This window comes from Hordeum vulgare, chromosome 4H (assembly GCF_904849725.1).
Source record: "Hordeum vulgare subsp. vulgare chromosome 4H, MorexV3_pseudomolecules_assembly, whole genome shotgun sequence".
Lineage (NCBI taxonomy): Eukaryota > Viridiplantae > Streptophyta > Magnoliopsida > Poales > Poaceae > Hordeum > Hordeum vulgare.
The window spans coordinates 577,413,511-577,432,237 of NC_058521.1; the positions used below are offsets into that span (position 1 = coordinate 577,413,511).

General features: G+C 46.9%; 3 protein-coding genes across 4 annotated transcripts; all 3 read right to left on the reverse strand.

The window, feature by feature from the left end:
- Positions 1–4,158: 4,158 nt before the first annotated feature.
- LOC123450796 (CBL-interacting protein kinase 29-like) lies at positions 4,159–4,794 on the reverse strand. Its single transcript, XM_045127882.1, has one exon. The coding sequence runs from the start codon at positions 4,792–4,794 to the stop codon at positions 4,159–4,161; it is 636 nt and encodes a 211-aa protein (XP_044983817.1).
- A 2,654-nt stretch (positions 4,795–7,448) lies between these two features.
- On the reverse strand, positions 7,449–9,647 carry LOC123450797 (CBL-interacting protein kinase 29-like). Its single transcript, XM_045127883.1, has 3 exons — positions 9,329–9,647; positions 9,099–9,247; positions 7,449–8,003 (listed from the first exon to the last, which is right to left on the reverse strand). Exons 1-3 carry the CDS (start codon positions 9,645–9,647, stop codon positions 7,449–7,451), a joined length of 1,023 nt encoding a protein of 340 aa, XP_044983818.1.
- A 2,382-nt stretch (positions 9,648–12,029) lies between these two features.
- LOC123447198 (transcription factor NAI1-like) lies at positions 12,030–17,200 on the reverse strand. Of its 2 annotated transcripts, XM_045123779.1 has the most exons (3): positions 16,425–17,200; positions 15,927–16,319; positions 12,030–12,282 (listed from the first exon to the last, which is right to left on the reverse strand). In XM_045123779.1, the coding sequence occupies exons 1-3, from the start codon at positions 17,022–17,024 to the stop codon at positions 12,178–12,180; spliced, it is 1,098 nt and encodes a 365-aa protein (XP_044979714.1). In that variant the 5' UTR covers positions 17,025–17,200; the 3' UTR covers positions 12,030–12,177. The 2 variants fall into 2 exon arrangements, with proteins under 2 accessions (XP_044979714.1, XP_044979715.1); XM_045123780.1 differs by lacking the exon at positions 12,030–12,282 and having other exon boundaries at positions 15,797–16,319.
- Between the last annotated feature and the right edge of the window lie 1,527 nt (positions 17,201–18,727).

Sequence of the window (18,727 nt, forward strand, 5' to 3'; positions counted from 1 at the left end):
AAAAGCCTCCGGATACATCCGCGGGCGTATAAAAGACCGAATTTACTCAATCCGGCTAGATACTCTAACAAGTTACTATTGATTTTTCCGGAGGAACAGGGCCTGGCGAAGCTTGTGGACCAGTATTGCTCGTAAATCCTTCCGCTGGATTTTCCACGACGCACGCGTTTCGGACTAATTTTTGTGTACGTATTTTTTGAACGGTAACGCGCTTCGGGTTAATTAATGCGTACTGGCCGGCTGGGTCGAACAGGCCAGTGCATAGGCTAAGAAATAATGAGCACTCCTTCGGGAGCCTCCGAGTGATCACTCTGACGCGCCGTCGTCATTTGACGCATTCTCAGCCGTCGTCACGTGTTGTGTTTTAAATGTTTTCTTCGTATTTTTTTTTTATTTTTTCGTACGTGTTTTCGGCTTTTTAGAGTAAGTTTTTTTTCAGATTTTTTTCGTGTTTCTGTTTTTCGTAGGTTTTTCGTAACTATTGGACGAAAAAAAATCAATCATTGTTTTGTTTTTTAGTCGAAAAACACGTTTTCTGTTTTTTTGCGAGAGGCATGATTTTGCCTTTGCGAGAGGCACGGCCCTGGCTCTCGGAAAGAGAAAAAAAACACGTTTTTAGTTTTTTTACGAGAGTCACGGTTTTGTTTTCGCGAAAAGCATGGTTTTGCATGCACGCCTCTCGAAAAGGGGAAAACGTGTTTTATGTTTTTTTGTAAGAGACACGGTTTTGCTTCCTCGAATGGCACGGTTTTGCCTTCGCGAGAGGCACGCCCGTGCCTCTCCCAAAAAGAAAAAAATAATTTTGTTTTGCGAGAGACACGGTTTTGCTTCCGCGAAAGACACGGTTTTGTCTTTGCGAGAGGCATGCCCGTGCCTTTTCCGAAAGAAAAAAATGTGTTTTCTGCTTTCTTTTTTCCACGAGAGGCACGATTTTGCCTTCGTGAGAGGTACGATCTGTGCATCTAGGAAAGGGAAAATAACGCGTTTTCTATATTTTTTCTATAGCGTGAGACACGGTTTTTTGTCTGGTTTTTTTCGTGAAAAAAAAGTTCGTCAAAACCAACCAATATGGGTTCTAGTTTTGAAGATCTCGATGCGAGAAAGCCAACGGTGAAAACGGTTCAAAATTTAGACTCACGGTTTAGGAGATAAAGTATTTTAAAAATACGAACCTACAAAAAAAAGAAAAACTATCAGTTGCGATAAACGGTATACATGCAGTACATCATTTATTGCAACATGTAAAAGTGATACTAATCATTAAAAAATGTACTCGCTAACTAATAATTTTGATAGACTTATGCTTTGTTTCATCTTGAACATAGAGCAGGGCTGCCTAAGACGTACAGGCCGACATGCATGTGAACAACATCACGAGACACGAGTGCGCACACATTTTTGTAAAACTTTTAGGATTTGATCCTTTTCCTACCACCGGCGTCCTTGGTGGTAGGTGTAATAGCCTACCGTCAAAATCCTTGATGATAGGAAACTTATCCACATCAGCACGATGAACGCTTACCGTCAAATACGTTAGCGGTAGCCTGTACAACCCTATCGTCAAGGTGCTTGATAGTAAGTGTGAACACGTACTGTGTTTGATACTTAGGAAAATTTGACGATAGGGCGTCTAACTCTACCGCTAGGGTCTTTGGTGGTAGACTATTATATCCTATCGTCGTAGACTCTGATGATGGAAAATGGTCGGATCTTGAAATTTGTATAAATTAAAATCAAATCTGAATCAACTTTTAAAGAAATCAAAACATGAAATTTAGCCCATAGGCATGTACTCCCTCCGTTTCTAAATATAAGTCTTTTTAGACATTTCAATAGGAAACTACATACGGATGTATATAGACATATTTTAGTGTGTAGGTTCACTTATTTTGTTTCGTATGTGGTCCCTTGTTGAAATATCTAAAAAGACTTATATTTAGGAACGGATGAAGTATTAGATTCCGGAGCTGTTTTCTGTTAGCCTAAGAAAAGTCTGAGTTCTGTCAGCCTGTATCAGCAGCTCAGTTTATTAAAGAGGTAATAGCACTGGGATCCTAAAACTTGCACACAATGTGATGGTTTGATCCTAAAACTAGCAAAGTGCATATATTTCATCCTAGAACTTGCTCCTCTTGTGCAGTTTTAGTCCACACCCAATCACAGCGCGCCAAGTGGACACAGTGGGGGCAGTGTTGGTGGTTTTGCAAAGTGGCCCTTCCATTTGTCACTTATTAGTGAACACCTGTCGGCTATTTGCATTAGCACCTGAATTAATTAAAGACCCTCCTCTCTGCTTACTTCCCCCGGTGGCCTCACACTCGCTCGAGAACTACGAGCCAGCTCCACAACCCCTGTCGCACAAGACGACCACAAAGATGGGGAAGCTCATGCGCAGGGCCGCACGGCGGATGTCGCTATCGCCGGTGACCCGCAGAGCCGATCTCGGCACTCCTCCGGCGAATGCTGGTGCCGTGGCAAGGGGCTCAAGCGCTGCTGCTGCCGCCGATCATGCCGCGCAGCCGCACGACGTTGCAGTCACCACTGCCGCTGCCGATCATACCGCGTAGCCGCCGCATGACGTCGCCGCCACCACGGCCGCTCCTCCGGCAAAGCCCCCATAGAGCGTCGGCCTCAACAACAAGGACGAGCAGGCACGGCTGATGGGTCTGCTGCTCAACTTCACCGGCCCGACCGCCGTCCCTCCGGCGAGCGACCTCGTCGACATCTTCAGCCGGTTCGGGCCCGTGGTGGAGGCCAGGGCCGAGGGCTTCTCCGTCGCCGTGGTAGTCTTCGAGAACAGCCTGGACGCCGCGGCGGCGTTCGCGGGCACGGCCAAGATCGGCGCCCTCAGCCCCAACCTCGTCAGCTTTCGCCTCGCCTACTCGCTGTCGGCCGCCTCTGCGCAGCAGGCCGAGTCTCCCCAGAGCCCCATGAACGCCGATGACATGGATCACCTGCTTGATGACCTCCTCGCACTCGAAGCCCTTCAGTAGTTTTGAAGGTTTCTTCTTCTTCTCATCACTGACAGGCAATGTGGTCTGCTTCTTGTCTGAATCATATGACATTGCGGCACTTCCTCTTCTTGTGTTACTCAATGCCGATGCTGTTTTTCTTCTTCTTCACATGTTATTTTGGATAGGAGAATTGAGAAGGCAATGGAAGATTTCACATGTTCTTCAAATCAAGCAAGGAATTTTTTGAATCTTATTAGGTGATGGTAACCTGTAGCAGGACAAATAGTCAATTGTGTCGCATCCATGTCCATGTGGAGTGGTGAAGTCGTAGCATCACACATCAGTTACATCTTTTTTGGTCTGTCTTCTACTACAGAGTGTTGTTTCACTTGCTGCATCTCAGTGCGTTACCTGTGGTGCAAAGACATCAAAGTCAATGATGATTTATATCCTATATATCTATGCATTTGGAATTTGGACTGGTGTTGTATTGCCTGCATTACAAGCTGTGGGTCCTTTGAGCTGCAAAATTTGTAGACAAAACTTGTTTCAATGCTGTGTTCAATTTTTGTCTGAAATCATTATATCATTCCATGTGTGTGTATACAGGCCTGCTATCCATATTAGAAACCATGGTAATTGGTGTATCAGCGGTAATCCGTATAAGGGCACAAGCTAATCTGCAGTAAATAATTAAAAAAAACATATAAACCTTTTTTTAATCCTTTTACTACGCCCTCTGATCCAAAATAAGTATCCCAACTTTAATATGAGAAGACAATGCAAGAGTTTACATGTTCAAATCAAGCAAGAAATTTTTGAATCTTAGGTTCGGCAAGTATTCAGTTATGTTGCATCCATGTGGGGTGGTGAGGTAGTAGCATCACTCATCAGTTACATCTTTTTGGGCTGCCTTCTATACAAAATGTTGTTTCACTTACTTCGTGCTGAGTGAGTTATTTGTGGTGCAAAAACATCTTAGTCGATGATGCTTTATATCCTATATATCTATCCATTTGGAATTTGGACTGGTGTTGTATTATCTGCATTATAAGCTGGGTCGCTATGAAATTTGTAGCAGAAATTATTTCCATGTTGTGTTCATTTCTTTGTGTAAAATGATTATATCAGCCCATGTATATAGAGACTTGTTATGCATATTTAGATACCATCGTAATTCAGCGGATTATTGGTTAATTTCATTTCAGTTCCAATTAGTTTTGAACTCCGTCTTGAACCCCGCCTCCTCCTCGTGGCCGCGCATCAGCTTCTCCAGCTCGCCGTCGCCGCCCGCGCCGTGGCAGAACCACGGGTGCTCCATGATGCCGTCCATGTCAATGCGCGTGGCCGGGTTGGGGTCGAGGATGCGGCGCAGCAGGTGGCGCTGCGCCGGCGAGAACCAGTTGGGGCACCGGAACCTGCCGGCGTAGATCTTGCGGTACATGTTGATGAGGCTGGCGTCGTTGAATGGGAGGTAGCCGGCGGCGAGCACGAAGAGCACCACGCCGCAGGACCAGATGTCGACCTTGGTCGGGTGGTGCCCCTGCTTCGAGAGGATCTCCGGCACGACGTAGGCAGGGGTGCCGCAGAGGGTGTGGTGGAGGCTCCCGTCCGCGACGGCGCCGAGCCCGAAGTCGGCGACCTTAAGCTTGCCCTCGCCGTCGAGCAGCAAATTCTCCGGCTTGATGTCGCGGTGGTAGACGCCGCGGGAGTGGCAGTACCGGACGGCGGAGAGGAGCTGGCGGAAGTAATGCCACGCGAGGTCCTCCGTCATGTGGCCGTCGGAGTCAACGAGCGAGAAGAGCTCGCCGTCGAGGACATCGACGAGAGATACGTGCATGCATGCATGCATGCATGCGCCAGAAGATTGAAGCTTAATTAATTCAGGTGCATTTTGAAACTGTGTGCAGCTATATTAATTAGTGATAAACGCAAGGGGCTGTGTGCAAAAGACCGACCCTGTCCCTCTTTGTCCATTTGGCGCGCTGTGATTGGCTGTGGACTAAAACTGCACAAGAGGAGCAAGTTCTAGGATGAAATAGGTGCACTTTGTTAGTTTTAGCATCAAACCATCACATTGTGTGCAAGTTCTAGGATCCCACTGCTATTACCTCTTTATTAAACGCCCGTACTACCAGTGCCCAGTGGTATTATACCATTTGGAGTTGTTTCCGTCAGCCTAAAAAGTCTGAAAAGGAGTGTGTCTGCTAGCGCTTGAGTTCGCTACAAGAAAAACCTGAGCACGTCATTCTATCAGAAAGAGGGCACAGAAAATAGTATAATCAAACCCTAAAGTTTCTTTGTAGACTTCCCCGAGACATTTAGCGGTAATAGCACTGGGGATCCTAGAACTTGCACATAATGTGATGGTTTGATTCTAAAACTAGCAAAATGCATCTATTTCATCCTAGAACTTGCTCCTCTTGTGCAGTTTTAGTCCACAGCCAATCACAACGCGCCAAGTGGACAGAGTGGGGGCAGTGTTGGTGGTTTTGCAAAGTGGCCCTTCCATTTGTCACTTATTAGTGAACACCTGTCGGCCATTTGCATTAGCACCTGAATTAATTAAAGACCCTCCTCTCTGCTTACTTACCCCTGGTGGCCTCACACTCGCTCGAGAACTACGAGTCAGCTCCACAACCCGTGTCGCACAAGACAACCACAAAGATGGGGAAGCTCATGCGCAGGGCCGCACGGTGGATGTCGCTATCGCCGGTGACCCGCAGAGCCGATCTCGGCACTCCTCCACCGAATGCTGGTGCCGTGACAAGGGGCTCAAGCGCTGCTGCTGCCGCCGATCATGCCGCGCAGCCGCACGACGTTGCAGTCACCACTGCCGCTGCCGATCATATCGCGCAACCACTGCATGACATCGCCGCCACCACGGCCGCTCCTTCGGCGAAGCCCCCACAGAGCGTCGGCCTCAACAACAAGGACGAGCAGGCACGGCTGACGGGTCTGCTGCTCAACTTCACCGGCCCGACCGCCGTCCCTCCGGCGAGCGACCCCGTCGACATCTTCAGCCGGTTCGGGCCCGTGGTGGAGGCCAGGGCCGAGGGCTTCTCCGTCGCCGTGGTAGTCTTCGAGAGCAGCCTGGACGCCGCGGCGGCGTTCGCGGGCACGGCCAAGATCGGCACCCCCAGCCCCAACCTCGCCAGCTTCCGCCTCGCCTACTCGCCGTCGGCCGCCTCCGCGCAGCAGGCCGAGTCTCTGCAGATCCCCATGAACGCCGATGACATGGATCACCTGCTCGATCAAGCTGATAGGATGGACCTCCTCGACCTCCTCGCACTCGAAGCCCTTCAGTAGTTTTGGAGGTTTCTTCTTCTGCTCATCACTCATCACTGACATGCAATGTGGTCTGCTTCTTGTTTGAATCATATGACATTGTGGCACTTCCTCTTCTTGTGTTACTGAATGCCGATGCTGTTTTTCTTCTTCTTCACAGGTTATTTTGGATAGGAGAATTGAGAAGGCAATGGAAGAGTTCACATGTTCTTCAAATCAAGCAAGGAATTTTTTGAATCTTATTAGGTGATGGTAACCTGTAGCAGGACAAATAGTCAATTGTTTTGCATCCATGTCCATGTGGAGTGGTGAAGTCGTAGCATCACACATCAGTTACATCTTTTTTGGTCTGTCTTCTACTACAGAGTGTTGTTTCACTTGTTGCATCTCAGTGCGTTACCTGTGGTGCAAAGACATCAAAGTCAATGATGATTTATATCCTATATATCTATGCATTTGGAATTTGGACTGGTGCTGTATTGCCTGCATTACAAGCTGTGGGTCATTTGAGCTGCAAAATTTGTAGACGAAACTTGTTTCAATGCTGTGTTCAATTTTTGTCTGAAATCATTATATCATTCCATGTGTGTGTATACAGGCCTGCTATCTATATTAGAAACCATGGTAATTGGTGTATCAGCGGTAATCCATATACGGGCACAAGCTAATCTGCAGTAAATAATTAAAAAAACATATAGACCTTTTTTTTAATCTTTTTACTACGCCCTTCGATCCAAAATAAGTATCGCAACTTTGATATGAGAAGACAATGCAAGAGTTTACATGTTCAAATCAAGCAAGAAATTTTTGAATCTTAGGTTCGGCAAGTATTCAATTATGTTGCATCCATGTGGGGTGGTGAGGTAGTAGCATCACTCATCAGTTACATCTTTTTGGGCTGTCTTCTATACAAAATGTTGTTTCACTTACTTCGTGCTGAGTGAGTTATTTGTGGTGCAAGAACATCTTAGTCGATGATGCTTTATATCCTATATATCTATCCATTTGGAATTTGGATTGGTGTTGTATTATCTGCATTATAAGCTGGGTCATTCGGGCTATGAAATTTGTAGCAGAAAGTTATTTCCATGTTGTGTTCATTTCTTTGTGTAAAATGATTATATCAGGCCATGTATATAGAGACTTGTTATGCATATTTAGATACCATCGTAATTCAGCGGATTATTGATTAATTTCATTTCAGTTTCAATTAGTTTTGAACTCCGTCTTGAACCACGCCTCCTCCTCGTGGCCGTGCATCAGCTTCTCCAGCTCGCCGTTGCCGCCCGCGCCATGGCAGAACCACGGGTGCTCCATGATGCCGTCCATGTCAATGCGCGTGGCCGGGTTGGGGTCGAGGATGCGGCGCAGCAGGTGGCGCAGCGCCGGCGAGAACCAGTTCGGGCAGCAGAACCTGCCGGCGTAGATCTTGCGGTACATGTTGATGAGGCTGGCGTCGTTGAATGGGAGGTAGCCGGCGGCGAGCACGAAGAGCACCACGCCGCAGGACCAGATGTCGTCCTTGGCCGGGTCGTGCCCCTGCTTCGAGAGGATCTCTGGCGCGACGTAGGCAGGGGTGCCGCAGAGGGTGTGGTGGAGGCTCCCGTCCGCGATGGCGCCGAGCCCGAAGTCGGCGACCTTAAGCTCACCCTCGCCGTCGAGCAGCAAATTCTCCGGCTTGATGTCGCGGTGGTAGACGCCGCGAGAGTGGCAGTACCGGACGGCGGAGACGAGCTGGCGGAAGTAATGCCGCGCGAGGTCCTCCGTCATGCGGCCGTCGGAGTCGACGAGCGAGAAGAGCTCGCCGCCGAGGACATCGATGAGAGATACGTGCATGCATGCATGCGCCAGAAGATTGAAGCTTAATTAATTCAGGTGCATTTTGAAACTGTGTGCAGCTATATTAATAAGTGACAAATGGAAGGGCCACTTTGCAAAACCACCAACACTGCCCCACTCTGTCCACTTGGCGCACTGTGATTGGCTGTGGACTAAAACTGCACAAGAGGAGCAAGTTCTAGGATGAAATAGGTACACTTTGCTAGTTTTAGGATCAAACCATCACATTGTGTGCAAGTTCTAGGATCCCCAGTGCTATTACCTCTTTAGCATACGCGATTGATTCCGAAGAATCGTTGATGTGATGGAGAAGGCATACACAGGTTGCTTCTGCACTAATTGATAACGATAATGCCAAAGAAAGAAGTCTAGTGTAGTACCACTGACAAAAAATTCTTCAGGCAATAGTGTAGCTAGTGCCGCCAACCAATTTATGTTCTTTCGTCTTGTTTCGATTGATGCTCCATCGAAGGTGAAAATTTTGTCCTTCAATTCTAATTAAGATTCACACTTTAATGGATCGTGTGCTGATTTGTGGGTATTTGTTTTTTCACTAGTCCAATGGAGAGTATTTAGGGAGGTGTACCGATCTAATTTAAGGTGATAATGACCTCTTAAGATTTTGTCAACCAAACATTTCTAAGTTTGATCATTTAAAAAGAAGAATTGCTATAATAGGAAACATTACAAAGTATGAAACGGCATGTTTGCACTAAAAATAATGGCCAAAGTACCATCTTAAAAACTACTCCATCCGTTCCAAATTATAAGATGTTCTAACTTTTTATAAATAGAATGTATATAGACGCGTTTTAGTGTCCCCATATTAAAAGCATCTCCAACAGCCGCGCTAAACAAGCGCCGTGTCGCAAATTTACCCATTTTAGCGTGCGCGCAATCGAGAGAGTGTCTCCAGCGGACGCGCAATACCGCGCGCGCGGCATATATAGTTGGGCGCGCGGTCCGAACCGCCATCGCGCACTGCGTATTTGGGGCGTCCGCTTCCGCGCGGCACACACGAGCGCTCGCGCCGCACTCTCTCCCACCGCGGCACCTTCGCCCCGCACGCGCCGGCACCGGTGAACTGACCCGATGGACGCGCGCCGGCTCCCCCCTCACCCCATCGTACAACCACGAACCCTCCACCGCCGCCGCCGCCGCAAACCCTAGCGCTGGGAGCGTTGGTATCGCCTTCGCCTTCGCCAGAGCTCATCCGAGCATCAGCCTCGCGCGCGGCCTCTTCATGCCGCCGCGGATGACCTCGGCGGCTGGCATTGTCGCGCCGGCGCCGGCGCCCGCCGTGATGAAGCCCTCGAACCTCCCAAATGCGGTGCGACCGAAGAAGGGCAAGACATCCGCGAAGAAGAACAAGACGGCGGGCGGCTCCGGCACCTTGAAGGCGTAGAGAAAGAAGCTTGCAGGGCGTGTGAGGGGCGAGGCGGCTACCGAAGCGCCGGCGAGCTCACTTGTTGAGCCGGCGGCCGACGCGCACAGTGTGTTCGACGATATGCGCCAAAGGTAGAAAATTTCCCTAACTTTTTTTTTCTTGTTCTTTTTTGAATGCATACATATAGATACTTATTTGCATTGTTCTATATACTTTGTAGTGTCAACGACGATGCATACATGTCAACTATGGATGTTGGCTCGAACAATTCGCATTGATCTCAAACCAATGACATGCATTTGGAAGACCATGAGTTCGAGGTGGACCAGGATGGTGAGGGCATTGTCGATGCACCGAAAGGAAGAGGAGGCAACTAGACAAACCAAGAAGACGTCGTGCTATGTAAAACTTGGTTGGATGTGTCGAGAGATCCGTCCGTTGGAGGTGATCAAAGTAGAGAGGCTTATTGGCTCCGGATGAAAGAACACTTTGATCTTTGCAACGTGAGTGAAATTGACCGCTCAGCACGATCGCTTCGTCCCGATGGTCGACCATCAACAAGGATTGTCAACAATGGGCAGCCGCACAAAAAGCGGTTGACAAGTTGAACCCAAGTGGCACCAATGATAACGATAGGGTAAGTGTCATTTCATCATTCCTCATGTTCATCATCATGCTTGTTGTTGGTGTTCCTTGTGCTAAATATTGCACAAACTTGTTTTGTTTTCATGTAGTTAAATATTGCACAAAACTTGTTCAAAGGAGAGGAGAAGAAGACCAAGAAGGGGAAGATAAAGAAAGGAAGGCCATTTACCTTGCCTCATTGCTACGAAGTATTGAAGGATGATGAGAAATGGAAGAAGCGTGACAATATTGATGATTTGGACTTGAGCAAAAGACGCAAGCGAACAAATGTTTTGGAAGATGATGAGGGAGGAGGATGCATCAAGTGAAGAAGGCAAGAGAAGCCCCACACCAAACTCGGTTTCATACTCGAAGCCCAAACGACCAGATGGCACCAAGAAAGACACAAAAGAAAAGAAGAAGAGGAAAGGAGATGATGAGCTAAAAAATGCTATGGAAGCAATTGTCAACGCAAGAAAAGAAGCCAACGAGGTGAGAAAAATGGCAAGGAACCAAGATGGCGTGGCCGAGGAGAGGAGGGTGGCAGACGAGGAGAGGAAAGTGGCATTGGAGGAGAGGAAGGTGGCCATGAAGGAGCGATCTAAATTGTTGGAATGGGAGAAACACTTGTTCTTCTTGGACACATCTTTGTTCAATGATGCGCAAAAGGAGTATGTCAATCTTGCCTATGAACAAGTCTTGATCCAAAAAAGAGCCATGATTCACGAAATGGGTGGCGGTGGCCTTAGCGGCATGGGTGGCATTGGTGCCATGGGTGGCTTTGGAGCCACCATGGGCGGCATGGGTTCCATGGGTGGCTTTGGAGCTACCATGGAGACCATGTGAGGCATGGGTGGCTTTGGACCACCTTCGGGCGGCTTGGACGGCACAGATGGCATGGGTGGCATGAGTTTTGCGGCTCTCATTGGCGGCATGGGTGCACCTCTGGGCGCCGGTGTGCCACCTTCCTACGATCTTGGCAACACCTTCCGAGCTTCACGTGATGAGGATGCGGCGCGCAACAATGGAGAGGAGGAGGAAGAATCGTCTTCGTCGGAGTCGGATGAATCAGAGGAAGATGAGGATGAAGACGAGGCTTGATTTTTGTGCCTTTCGTTTGTGTCATGAACTTGTTTTGCATTTTGAACTTCGTTGATTGATGTTGTGGGCATGAATTTGAACTTGTGGGTATGAACTTTTGGACAAGAACTTGGTTGAATGATGTTTCTGATTTAAATTATATGCCATGTGTTTTGTGTTGAATGAATGTGTAAAATTTGTGTCCAAAATAAAGAAATGTGAGGCGTCAGCTGCGCGCGCTGCATTTTAGCGCGCTGCTGGAGCTGCGCGCCCGCGTTGTATTTCAGCGCGGCTGCTGGAGCGAGCGCTGCGCGCCGCGCCAAACCTGACGATGGGCGCGCTGTAAATTAGTTTTTTGGACGCCGGGCGAAGCGCGTCTGTTGGAGATGCTCAAAATATCCAAAATGTCCTATAATTTGGAACAAGGTGATATATCACAAATACAATTTCTCATATATTTGATTGATCCAATGTGATACATTAAATTGCCCCTCTCCTAACATTTTGGGTGACAAATGGATAGTTGCAATATTGATGCGTCCAAGCCCCCTCCCCCCTTTTCTGGCCAATATACTTGTAAGGGCACACATGGAGTATCTAGCTGTATTTGTTTATTTATATTTGAAGTGGAAGAAACTCAAATTCACGGTTAATAGATGACTATATATGGAGGACAATCTATCAAAAGAAAAAAAAACCAATACCATGCCTTTCAGGTCCCTCTTGTCGCCCATTATCGTGAGAGACTACTATTTTCTATGAGAAATTGTATTTGTGATATATCACCTTGTTCTAAATTATAAGACATTTTGAATATATCACAAAATATATTTGATTGAGAGGCATATCATGTCGTTTAACCTGATTTTTCGCAAAGGAAAAAAAATGATTCCTTGATCGATTGATGGTCGTTGCACGTATATATGTAAATACGACCTATGTTATGTCTATATATTATATATACAAAGCTGTAGCTAGACTCTTTAGTTTCTTCATTCTCCAGCCTTAATAATTGTTGTTGCCACTGCTGTTGCTGAGGCTAAGTTGGTACAGTGCATAGTTGAGTCTTTCTACTATCTCCTCTGTGTTGATGGTAAAACCCTTCTCCACCTGAATGATAAAGCTAGTCAATCCATGCAAATTTAAAGCCATAGCCCCAATGGAATGTGGCTGGTCATCTATTGTTCTCATGTATAGTAGATCTGTATATAACATCCACAATTAGAAAATACTATGATGTTTCTGTTTCTGTTGTTGCTCTGAAGAGATTGACGCTTACTATCACATGCCTACATTCGAAGTTTAACTCTATTTTACAATTGTATACAAACATTTCTAAGTTTGATTGTGTAGAAAGAAAGAATTAATATCTCAAACAATAAATCAACAATACTAGATTTATAATGAAAATATCTTAATAGCGCATAGTTTTTATTTTATGTTAGACAACATGTTTGTGCATAAATTGGTGGTCAAATTACCATTTATATGAGACTTAATAAATTCCCATCTAGATGAGAGCTAGCCATATCCATTAGATTTTGGTTCGGAGAAAATACTATTTGAATTTAGGAAACCTAAAAACCACTAACACTAATTCTAAATGAAATAACCTAATTTTTTTAGTGGTAAGGAGATTTTGAGTTGCTACTTAACAGTTACTTTGTCTTACTACCTTATACTACTTTGGAGCTGTGCATGTTATAGAATGGTAAACTTGTATATTTATGTATTTATTCAAAAAAGAAAGAGTGGACAAAGAGGATAGTGAAAATAAAGATGTATACATCCGGTGTAGAAAAAGCATTGTACCTCACCAATGGCGTCGAACCATATGATTTAAGTTCTAGATTCATACAAGTAAAAAAGGGTTAAGAACATCCGATGCCATCAATATCGATCGGTTGAGGATTGAATATTTCTAAGTTGACTGAGCTATAGTTGACTAAAAGTAATTCCAGCAGTACCCCTAAGGGCATCTCCAAGCTCAGCGCTTGCGTAGGTGCTTAAGAACATTTTTTTTTAATTTGTGGTTTGCGCCGCCTTTCCAACGGCCAACGCTAACACACTGACACATGCGCTTAGCTTTGATTCTTTCTATCCTGAAACGTAAAAATCTCCTTATGAGCCCCGCCATAGAATACGCGTTCATGCAAAATAGAATCCTGAGATTAACCTGGAATTGAGCTTGACTATCACGTAATATATCTTGGCGCCTGGCATTAGTGCCTGCATTGAAGATGATGTGTGCGCGTGCGCGCGCGCGCGCCTGTGATAGCTAACCAGTAGTTTTGACTAATCCCACACACAAAAACTAGTTTTGACCACATTGGTAATATGATTGGCATTATCGGAGAATATATGGTACCTAGTAAATGCAATGTAAGCTTTAGCTCCTATTTCTGAAAACAACCACTTAAGGTATCCAAAAAGGTATAAGCCATCGTCGACTCTTCGTCTAAACAATAAAACAGTTTATATAATAGGGTGTTAGCCGGATTTATTGTTTGGATCATAGGAAAATAAAAATGTAGGAATGAAAAAAAACGTAAGATTGAGATGCCATGTACTGAGAATTCCTACTCCCTCCGGTCCTTTTTACTCCACTTAGTAGATTTCGGTCAAGTCAAACTTTACAAAGTTTGACCAAATTTATATTAAAAATATCAATATCTACAATACCAAATGTATACACCATGAAACTACATCTCATAAAGAATCTAACAATATTGATTTGACATGGTGAATGTTGATAATTTTTTCTATAAGTTTGATCAAAGTAGAGATGCTTGGACTTCAGACAAAACTTATATGCAAACTAAAAAGGACCGGAGGGAGTACAAGATTACAAAACACGAGTGTTTCATAAGAGATGCCTTTGGATGGTTCATAGGAAACACATGTATTTTGGATGATAGATGAGAGAAGGTAGAGAGAGATACAGTGCAAGTGAATTGGACTTCTCAAAGGAAAATTAAATGAGGTTTGAGCTCATGTTGAGATTCCTATGGAATGAAGGGCATATGATTGGATTCCATACGAATTTGGTAACCTCAAGCGTATTAACCAAATGGTTTTCATTGGAAAAATTCCTATGGATTAGAATCCTCCAAAATTACTATGTTTTTTCCTTCAATCCAAAGAGAGTGTGACTCTTACCCCGACCCTTGAGAGTATAAATTCTTAACTAGGAGGGGTGGACATGAAACTACATTTTGAAGTGGGGGCAAACTAGAGGAGTGCGTGTGAGGGGGGGGGGGCATTTTTTTTTACAAAAAACAGAGTTTTAACTTTCTTTTAAAAGGGTTAGCATTTTGTTTCTAAAATTACAAAGAAATTGTATTAGCATCTAATATTTTGAGTGGGATCCTAGCCCCTGTCGCCTTAACGACAAGTATCCTACGTGAGACTGAGTCAGCCATTGTAGGCGACACCCTTAGAGCATCTACAAGAAGACGTCCCCCCTCATATCCACCCGAAGTACCGGGGTGAGGTATCCTATCATTCCACATATAAAAAAACACCCAAGTGGGCTCCCCACAAGCAATCCAAATGTGACTGGACACCAGTCCTCATATCCAACCCAAATCCGGGACAGATGTGGGGGTGCCCAGACTCCCACCACGTCAAATTGACTGCTAGGATCCACGTCGATCAATTCTCCCATATCCACCCCTCCTTGCTTCTCAAGGTCACTGCGAGCGGCCGCCGCCACTGGACTTAACAAAAGAGTAGGGCCATCAATGAATCCTTTCAATTCAGACAAATAAATCAAGAATGATTTAAACTAAGAAAAGAGTCGGACAACCATTAATGCTCACTTTGTGAGGGATATGGACCGTCACTATAATCTTCTCGGTTGATAAGCAGAGAAGATTTATAGGGACAGTCTATATCCTTTAGAAAGGGTGCAAAGTTGACCGATGCTTACTCCTTTTGGGCGACACAGCTATGTAAGTCGGTCGCGTCGCTCCTTGACGGCGAGGGGAGACTAAATCCCCAACCCAGCCGCCCAACACGAATGTTACATCTACACCAGAAACCTTAAGTACGAACAATTTAGTTGGTTTTTAACAACCTCGCCGATCCAACACGGACTAAAAATAAAAAATGATCAACGTGCGTGTGTTTGCATGTATTTGGTATTTCGGAAACAGGGTTTATGGTTGCATATGCAAAAACTGAGGCTTGCTGTCCACGGACGCTTCCGCAGACTTAGAAGACCTGGATTAGGTAATTCTGGTTGTAAATGCTCTTAGCTCCTTGTATATGAGAGAAGTAGTATGGTTTTTAGGCGTAGATGCATACGTCTAGAACATTTTTATTAGTTTGAGGCTCCCTAGAGCTAAATTGGATTTCCGTAAGACATGTTTCAACAATGGCACATCCGTTCAATTATTTCACGGTATTAGCCTAGTACTTCAAAGTAGTGATCTAAAACATCTTATATTACTATGCAAAGGTAGTACTCCCTTCATTTTTAAATATAAGTTTTTTTAAAGGTTTCGTTAAAAGACTACATACGGATGTTTATAGACATATTTTAGCCTGTAGATTCATTTATTTTGTTTCGTAAATAGTCCTCTATTAAAATCTTTAAAAAAATTATATTTATTAACGGAGGGAGTACTAACTAGCTAGGTCCAAATTTTCTACAGGTAGAAACCAAGAATGATTCCAAGTTTTGTTGTATCCAGGTAGAATGCATATACGTAGGTAACGTACGCCAGCTGGTATTACTGATGAGAACTTGCCTTTGCCATGGTGGTTATGATCACGGTGGACGACGTGAACGGCATCACACTGTTCTGGACGATGCGGAGGTGGAGCTCCTCGACCTCCGCAAGAACCCTGGCGAACAGGCCCTTTCCATTCATCTCACAGTGGATCCTCACCATCACGTTGTCCTCCGAGAGCTTTGCCTCGATCTCCGGCAGCTGGCTCCTAATTTCCGGCGTCCCGGCCGCCAAGAGGAACCGTGCGGAGCCCTCGCCGTCGTCTGGCGCGACAGGGCGGCACGGCTTCCTGACGAGCACCGCGGTCTCGACGCTCTTGTGGTTTCCCCCGGCAGCCTCCAGCGACCTGACCCTCTCCTGGAGCTCCTTCACGTATCTCGTCGCGTCGGTAAGAATCGTCCCCTTGTCCATCTGATCGATCCAAAACAATAATTTAACAAAATTAATGAAGCCTTTCCTCAAGGAATATTATGGAATGTAGAAAAAGTTGGGGGATTGAGATAGATATTCATAGACCTTCTTGAGGCCGGGGATGACGGCGGAGAGCTCGATGAAGCGCTGGTTGATCTTCTCCCGGCGCTTCCGCTCCGCCATGATGTGGTCTTGCGCGTGCGGCGTGCCCTTTGTGGAGGCCCCCCTCGTCGGCTGTGCCACGCGGGAACGAAGCGGCGCTCCAGCTGCCAGGTTACCCCCGCCACCGCTGCGAACCGGCGGCGGCGGCAACGGCAAGACACCGCCGAAGTTCCAGCTCATGGACAGGGTGTTGGTGATGCCTGTGCTGCTCACGCCGCTGGGTGCGAACGGCCCGCCCGAGGTCGGGGACGCCGGGGACCAACTGCCTTGGTGCACAGCCGCATCGGTGGCTGGGCTTATGATCCCCCCACCGCCGCCGGTGTCGTCGCTGGAGGTCATAGTACTGTTCTGTGCTTCCACCAGCTCCGAGGAATCGCGGAGCGCCTGGAGACACGGGAAGCAGGCGCTCCTCTCGCCGCCGCCGTCGGTTCCTACTTCATCCTGGTGCTGCAGCGTGCTCACGGCCCACTGCATGAACATGAGGGAGTCGTCCATGTCGCCCATGAGATCCGTACGTCGCCACTGACCTAGCTCGTGCAACATCGAGACAGAAGTGATAAGAGTAGTTAAGCACACGTGACACCGCAGAACTAATCAGATGCATAGTACTAGTACCACTACCAGCACACATGCATGCCACTAATTGTTTACCTTGGTGAGCAGTCCAATCTGTGCAGCTAGTTGGTATGGAATCCTGGCCTATAATCTCGGAGTTTATAACGGAGTGTGCGTCCGCTCTGCTAATTAAGCTCCAGTCACTGTAATGTCTCAATGGCCCCTCTAGCCTATAACAAATGGGCCTATCTTAAAGAATTAACAATCATATTTGTTGGATCCTGTCAATATCTTGCCTGGATCCAGTGAAAAGGATATATTCTAGCCCACGGGAAAGGTGCATGCATGCATAGTGGTGGGGCAAAAGCACCAGATTTCATGATGTGTATGTTTGACTCTCCTATTGTCCAAATGAGTGTCATGCCTGCTGAATTAGTGGATCCACATGTATTTTCCAAAAGGAAATACGACCTAATCAACTGGTGGCGTGCATGTCAAAATAGTATAGTGGCACAAATGGTATAGCCACAACCCCGTCCCCCGCGTCGCTCCTCCAGGGGCGACACGGACGGGAGCCCTAGATCCCGCCGCCGGCGCCCCTTCCTCCCTGCCCTCTCCCCTCGCCACCGTCGAATGACATGGCCGGGCGAAGGCTGTCGCCTGGACGACGGTGGCGGGGCTCCCTCTTCTCGCGGTGGCGCATGTGTGACAGATCTGGTGCGGCGGCCATGGTGGTTGTCCTCGGTGCGTTTTCGCGCGAGGGGCCGGCGTGACGTCCCCGGGACGAGCTGGCCGGCGTGCCTCGGGTGGTGGTGGCTGTTGCTGCAGCATCCGTGCTCGGCAGGGCGCGGATCCGGGGCTGCTCCGCCTAGATTTGGCGTGTGGTGGCGCGGCGGGGGCTCTTGGTGGGGTCGGGCTGGCGATGGGGGTGGTGCGGCTCGACCGTTGCTGGCCGGTGCGTGGTTGTGTGCACGCTGGTCGGGGCCAGGTTTGGAGCTGCTGCCCCCGCCTTTCCTGGCCGGAGGCGGCCTGCTTGGTCGGACCGACGGCTTGTTCTGTCATGGTTTGTGGTGTGCTCCGGCCGGCGTGGTGCTAGTTGGAGCTGCTAGTCTCCCTGGTGCAGTGGCCTCTACGTGGTGTAGGTGGTCTTGCCGGTGGTATGTCTGGCGGCGCCACCCTTTCTCAGATCCGGTTTGTTGGTGGATGGTGGTGGTGGTCAGGTTGTGTTGTTCATCGACGGTTGCTCGTCTCCTTGGTGTTGTGTGGCTCGATCGATGATTCCTGGGTCTAACGTCTTTGGTCTGCTTCTGTTGGAGATCGCTCTTTGTTGGCAGTGGTGTTGGAAATATGCCCTAGAGGCAATAATAAATTGGTTATTATTATATTTCCTAGTTCATGATAATTGTCTATTATTCACGCTATAATTGTATTAACCGGAAACAACAGCACATGTGTGAATATATACATCATAATGTGTCCCTAGTGAGCCTCTAGTTGGCTAGCTCGTTGATCAATAGATGATCATGGTTTCCTGACCATGGACATTGGATGTCATTGATAACAGGATCACATCATTGGGGAATGATGTGATGGACAAGACCCAATCCTAAGCATAGCACTAGATCGTGTTGTTCGTCTGCTAAAGCTTTTCTAATGTCAAGTATCATTTCCTTAGACAATGAGATTGTGCA

Excerpts from the sequence above, each read along its gene's own strand:
- LOC123450796 (XM_045127882.1), bottom strand. The coding sequence starts at position 4,794 with ATGCACGTATCTCTCGTCGATGTCCTCGACGGCGAGCTCTTCTCGCTC.
- LOC123447198 (XM_045123779.1), bottom strand. The coding sequence starts at position 17,024 with ATGTTGCACGAGCTAGGTCAGTGGCGACGTACGGATCTCATGGGCGAC. Across the intron at positions 16,320-16,424 it reads TCATCCCCGGCCTCAAGAAG|ATGGACAAGGGGACGATTCT; the intron begins GTCTATGAATAT and ends TGGATCGATCAG. Across the intron at positions 12,283-15,926 it reads TCATAACCACCATGGCAAAG|GTGGAGAAGGGTTTTACCAT; the intron begins GCAAGTTCTCAT and ends TTTATCATTCAG.
- LOC123450797 (XM_045127883.1), bottom strand. The coding sequence starts at position 9,647 with ATGCATTCAAAAAAGAACAAGAAAAAAAAAGTTAGGGAAATTTTCTAC. Across the intron at positions 9,248-9,328 it reads CGCCGAGGTCATCCGCGGCG|GGTTTGCGGCGGCGGCGGCG; the intron begins GCATGAAGAGGC and ends TCCCAGCGCTAG. Across the intron at positions 8,004-9,098 it reads AGTGCGGCGCGAGCGCTCGT|GACCTCGCGCGGCATTACTT; the intron begins GTGTGCCGCGCG and ends CGCATGACGGAG.